At 26.2% G+C, this 5,552-nt stretch overlaps 1 protein-coding gene across 1 annotated transcript; it reads left to right on the forward strand.

Moving 5' to 3' along the window:
- The first annotated feature begins 1,966 nt into the window (after nt 1–1,966).
- Nucleotides 1,967–4,990, forward strand: LOC145849926 (aldo-keto reductase 1B-like). Its single transcript, XM_082955042.1, has 8 exons — nt 1,967–2,082; nt 2,450–2,617; nt 2,745–2,861; nt 2,989–3,075; nt 3,246–3,469; nt 3,769–3,934; nt 4,528–4,610; nt 4,838–4,990. The coding sequence occupies exons 1-8, from the start codon at nt 2,011–2,013 to the stop codon at nt 4,869–4,871; spliced, it is 951 nt and encodes a 316-aa protein (XP_082811168.1). The 5' UTR covers nt 1,967–2,010; the 3' UTR covers nt 4,872–4,990.
- Nucleotides 4,991–5,552: the final 562 nt, after the last annotated feature.

The following is a 5,552-nucleotide window of genomic DNA, read 5'->3' on the forward strand; positions in this document are numbered from 1 at the left end:
GCCATATGTTAGTATAGCGAGCCTCTTATTCTTAAAAACTTAAAAACTGATTACATATAAATATATAAGATGTAACGTTAAAAGGCGTTAAATCCTAGAGATCCTGATAAGCTAAGCTTATTGGAATATATACCACAGATGTTTTTGTGTCAAAACTTTATTTCGACTAACGGTGTTTCACTGCTCTCAAATAAATTTAAGAACAGATCTACAGAGTCTCAAAATGGAGTCCAGATCTACGGAGTCTCAAGATGGAGTCTATATCTACGGATCTACGGAGTCTATATATATAACTGGCGTAAAGAAATGTTTAAAATATGTATGTTAAAAGAGACTTGGTTTATATAGCTTTTTGTATGAAAGCTAATTGTTTACATATTTATCAATGATGGTTTATTATAAAAACTGATTTCAAAACAATTTGTAGTAATGGCATGTTTACAACCTACTTGTGTAAAAATTAGTTGACAAAATCTTAAATATTAAAAACTTTCTTCATATATGTAACGTCCAACTGTGCAAAGTATCACTTTGAATAAAAATTTTTCAATTTCTAAGTATCTCACTAGAATTTTACACTTAAGAAACTTCAGTTAGACTGTTAAATAAACTTAAACAGGTGAAACCATAGGCGTAAAAAAATCAACAAGTATTATGTAACTATTTGTGAAAATTATTTTATTAAGCACAACACTAATTACAGTATTTTTTTGAAACCACTTTATATTTATAGCTTTAGTCGTATATATAATATTGTTTATTGAACGACAAACAAAAGCTCTCAAAATTTTTGGTCCTAAGACCTGGTGCACGATAAAACCTTTTGGTTATTGAGTCGAACACTACTTGGATACCTTTTAACGTCTTGTCCAGGACTATATGTATTGTATAACATCAAGTTAGAAAAAAAAAAATAAGGGTCCATCTAGTAAGGTTGAATTATTCGGATGATGTTTGCAAAGAAAATGTTTAAATAAGTTTCAAAAAAATTGCACAGAAACTACTTTTATGTCAAGTAGTTGGCACATTCTGAATTTTTATCTTAGGTTTAAAATTTATAACTTACATCACTTATTATAGTCAGCATTTTAGATAACACATTATATAAAACAAATCTGCTAATACCTTTTTTTTTTGTAGTAATACACAGCATGGGTCGGCAAACTGTGGCCCGCTGACCAAATGCGTCCCACAAAGCGAAAATTTGCGACCTGCAATGTACTATCGAACTAAAAACATAACTTTTAGAATAATAAAAATAAAATACTCTGAGGTAAGAACTTAAAATTATGCTTAAAGCTCATAAACAATAATTACTACTGGTTTAAAGTGGCATGTTTTATTACATTATGGATTTATAATAGTAATTCATTACTTTATAACTACAAATATTTTAAATATTTGCGGCCCGAAGATGACATTTTAATATGTTGTACGGCCCGCGAGCAACTTTTTCTAGGAAATTTGCTGTAAGTTTTATAATTTTGCCGATCTCTGTAATACAGCAATAATCTTTATTTTATACAACATATCTATTATTCTTACGTAACACTTAGAGTACACTGCTTCTTCAATAATTTTGTCGCATTACAAAATTAGCATAATTTTTTTTAGAAATTGATATACTAGTAACAAACAAGAGCTTAATAACAAAAGGGTTATCCTGAAAGTTTTCAAAAACAGAAAAATGAAAGCAATAAGTAAGATAAAATCATCTTACGTTTTGATATATATTATTGTAGATTTAATTTAAAATAGAAACAAGTTTCAAAAATTAAAATTATTTCTAAAAGTAATACTGTTTGGTTCCAACTGTTTCACAAACTTAATTATTTTTTCTAATATATTACATAAATAAATGCTACATTATAATGTTTTTCACTTTTCTGGCAAAAAATCCCAACTGACAAAATAAACAACTGTCAAATATTGTTACAAACTTTAATAAAATTGACTAAAAAAGCCTTAAATATTTTCAGCTTAGATTTTAGTTAATATTAAAGTAGAAAAATGTCATCAGGACACACCGTGAAGTTGAGTTCTGGGTATGAAATCAATGTAGTTGGTCTTGGAACTTGGAAGGTAAATCAAAATAAATGATGATACAGTTATGTAAAAATTTAATGTACTTTACAATTTTTGTTATCTTTTAAAACTAAAGTTTTACCTTAGTAATGATGTAGATAATATAAATACTTTAGAAAAATGATGTACCTCTACTAACTATACTATATTTACACTCACAATTTTATAAAAAGCTTAGAGATAACTGACCACTCTAAGAAAAAAAACACGTGATTTATCACTGTTTAAATGTTTAAAAAGATTTTAGTTGATTTATAAAAACCAGCATTAAAACGAAATTTAAAACTTTCAAAGTGATTATTAAAAAAAAAACATGGAATATTTTCTAATTAAAATAAAATCATAACTTTAAATACATTTTTAGTCACCGAAAGGAATGGTGAAACAAGCAGTAGAGTCAGCTATCGACAGTGGCTACCGTCATATAGATTGTGCATGGCTTTACAAAAACGAAGACGAAGTAGGAGCTGCTTTGCAAAAGAAAATCCAAGAGAAGAAAGTAGAAAGAAATCAACTTTTTATTACTTCTAAGGTAAAGAGATTAACGATATTTTTTTTACTATGTGGCTTCTTTAAAAAATACGACAAAGTTACCTTTATTTTTAGAGTATAAGTGTATCAAAACTTGAAATTTTATCAATAAATTGTTTTATTTGAAGTTGTGGGGGTGTTTTCACGAGCCGAGCATGGTAAGAGGAGCATTGACTCAATCTCTTCAAAATTTGAAACTCGATTACTTGGATTTGTACTTAATTCATTTTCCTGTAGGATACAAGGTTAATAAAACTTCAATTCATGAAAAAAATACCATAATTTTGTCCTCACTTAATTATCTATAAAAATAGTATTTGTTTATATAAAACCTATTTAATAAGTTTTTATTAAGAGTTTTAAAACTTTTAGTATTATGAGGGCGTAACGACACCTTTTTTAGATGATGCAAAGACAAAAGTAGAATCTAATGATGTTGATTACATGGATACTTACAAGGTTATTAAAATTATGTACTCTGTTTTAACTTAGATAAACTAAATATATTATTAAAAAACTTCTAAATCGGAGTAAATACTTAAGTTGATGTATTTAAGTTTTTCTTAGTATAGTTCTTATGTCAGTACTAAGCTCCCTTTGGAGCTTTCCAATATAGCATATTATACTAGGAACTTGAAAAATTGCAAAAAGAAGGATTGATTCGAAGCATTGGAGTGTCTAATTTTAATATTGAGCAAGTGGACAGGGTTTTGCGTCTGTCTGAAATAAAACCGGCGGTAAACCAGATAGAAATTCACCCGTATTTGTCCCAGGTGGGTCTCGTAGAGTTTTGCCAAAGACATGATGTTGTTGTTACTGCCTACTCTCCATTTTCTTCACCTGACAATCCTAGGTTTGTTTAAATCGAGTTTGTGGAGCGTTTTTGTTAAATTTAGATAACTTAATAATAAATTTTACTGAAATAATTTTAAGAGTAAGTTTGCGCAAGTTTCAACGAAAATTAGCACTCACAACCTTATTTTTTTAGTAAAAAATAATTTCATATATTAAGAAGTTTAAAGCAATAATAATTTTAAAAACTATAAATAACAAAAAAGTTGACGTTATATTTTTCTATAAATCGCAATAACTAAATTATAAAGACTTACATTAAAATGTTTGATAAATACAAAAAAAAATGTTAAACCGTAGAAAAAGACCAGACTATGTTCCAGTTCTTGAAAATACTACAATTAAGGAAATAGCAAACAAATTGAAAAAAACCCCAGGTCAAGTTGTACTTAGATATCTTTTACAAAGAAATTTGGTTGTAATTCCGAAGAGCGTTACTCCTTCTAGAATACAAAGCAATTATGAGGTTGACATAAATACGTTTTGATAGATAAATAAAACATTCTATTGAAGCTTTCAGATTAAAATTATGTTAAAGCTTACTTACTAAAGCTTATTTATTATATATTCAGAAAAAACTTCTAGTTATACAAATGGACTAAAGGTTATAAATGTTAAAAAAATAATTAATGTTTAATAGAGAAAACAATTATTACTTACTGAGTATCAGTTTGAATTTTAAATTACTTATTTTATTTATTAGAACGACTTTTCAATTAGAATTCCCCTAATTTTTAATATTTTATTAGTAGTATTAAAATTCCCTTCATTTTTTTACAACATTTAAGTAAACTCTAATATATCTTATTTAGAATACCTAGTTTCAAGTAAAAGTTGTTTAATTAATGACTTATTAATCTTTAAAAGAACTTAAAAAGTAAATATATATCACAAAGTTTTTTTATTTAAGTTTTTAGCGAAAAAAGTAATTTCAATCAACAAAAACTAAAAACGAGAAAGAAAAAACAACATGAACTGAGTTTAACTGAAAAAAGTCTTAAAATTCTTTAGATGTACGCCACGCTTTAAGTTTGTTTAAATTGTACATTATGTTTAAAGGTGTTTGACTTTAATCTCGATGATTCAGAAATGGAAAAAATAAGTAAGCTGAACAAGGACTATAGGTGCATTACATTTCCTTGGTGAGTTGAGTAAAAAATGTAGCTTTTGTTGTATAAAAATTGAGCATACTAAAATATATTTTAGTTGTAAAGTATTTATTACAACACCATTTTGTTATTCGACTACTGATAGAGTTTGGCACTGCTATGTACATTACTTTATTATAAAACATATTCAATCTATAGTCTTTTTCGCTTCTTTTAATAATTCAATTTTAGTTTTTAGATTAAAACTTTTATTTTTGCAGGGATAAGGACCATCAATACTACCCTTTCGCTTAAAATTAGCCATGCACCAGCTGATTTATTTTTACTTTTATAAAAACAATTGTATTTTTTTTATTTAACTTTCAGAAATATTTCATTCACAGTTAAATATATAGTTAAAATTTTTACTTAAGTTTTCAAAACCTGTAATATAATAAAACATTAGCATTTGAAGACCAACTCTATTTTAAATATTGTAAAAAACAAATGATGTATGTAAATAATACTAAAAATCTTAAATTAGAAATATTGATAAGTATTTAAATTTTGTGTAAAACTAAAAAGACAATTTTCTACATAAGTTTATAAATTTTTTGAGAACTATTTATTTTAAACAGATCAACATATGAACTTTAAGTGTTTAGTTTACTAACAACTATTCAATATACAACTTAGTATTGAGGTTTTAACAATAAATTTTTAGAGAGCTTCACACTTGAGAAGCCTTTATACAATTAAGACATGTCTTAATTGTACAACAAAGTAATATAAGTAACATAACATATTATTAACAATTAGTAATATAAGTAACATAAGTATAAAATAACACACTAGACACTGTTTTAAATTAGTAACTTTTTGATTAAATGTGTGAGTTACACCAATAGAAAGTTAAAGTTTTTTAAATAATTTAAAGTAACTAGGACAAAAAATATGAATATAACTTTTTTATTTCGACAGCAGCTTATTCTAGTA

The sequence above is a fragment of the Thalia democratica genome, chromosome 2 (genome assembly GCF_965202585.1).
Source record: "Thalia democratica chromosome 2, ktThaDemo2.hap1.1, whole genome shotgun sequence".
NCBI lineage: Eukaryota > Metazoa > Chordata > Thaliacea > Salpida > Salpidae > Thalia > Thalia democratica.

Bases quoted from the DNA above. Each gene is read 5' to 3' on its own strand.
- LOC145849926 (XM_082955042.1), top strand. From the start codon at position 2,011: ATGTCATCAGGACACACCGTGAAGTTGAGTTCTGGGTATGAAATCAAT. The intron at 2,083-2,449 runs GTAAATCAAAAT...ATACATTTTTAG, and splicing joins TTGGTCTTGGAACTTGGAAG to TCACCGAAAGGAATGGTGAA. The intron at 3,076-3,245 runs GTTATTAAAATT...ATATTATACTAG, and splicing joins ATTACATGGATACTTACAAG to GAACTTGAAAAATTGCAAAA.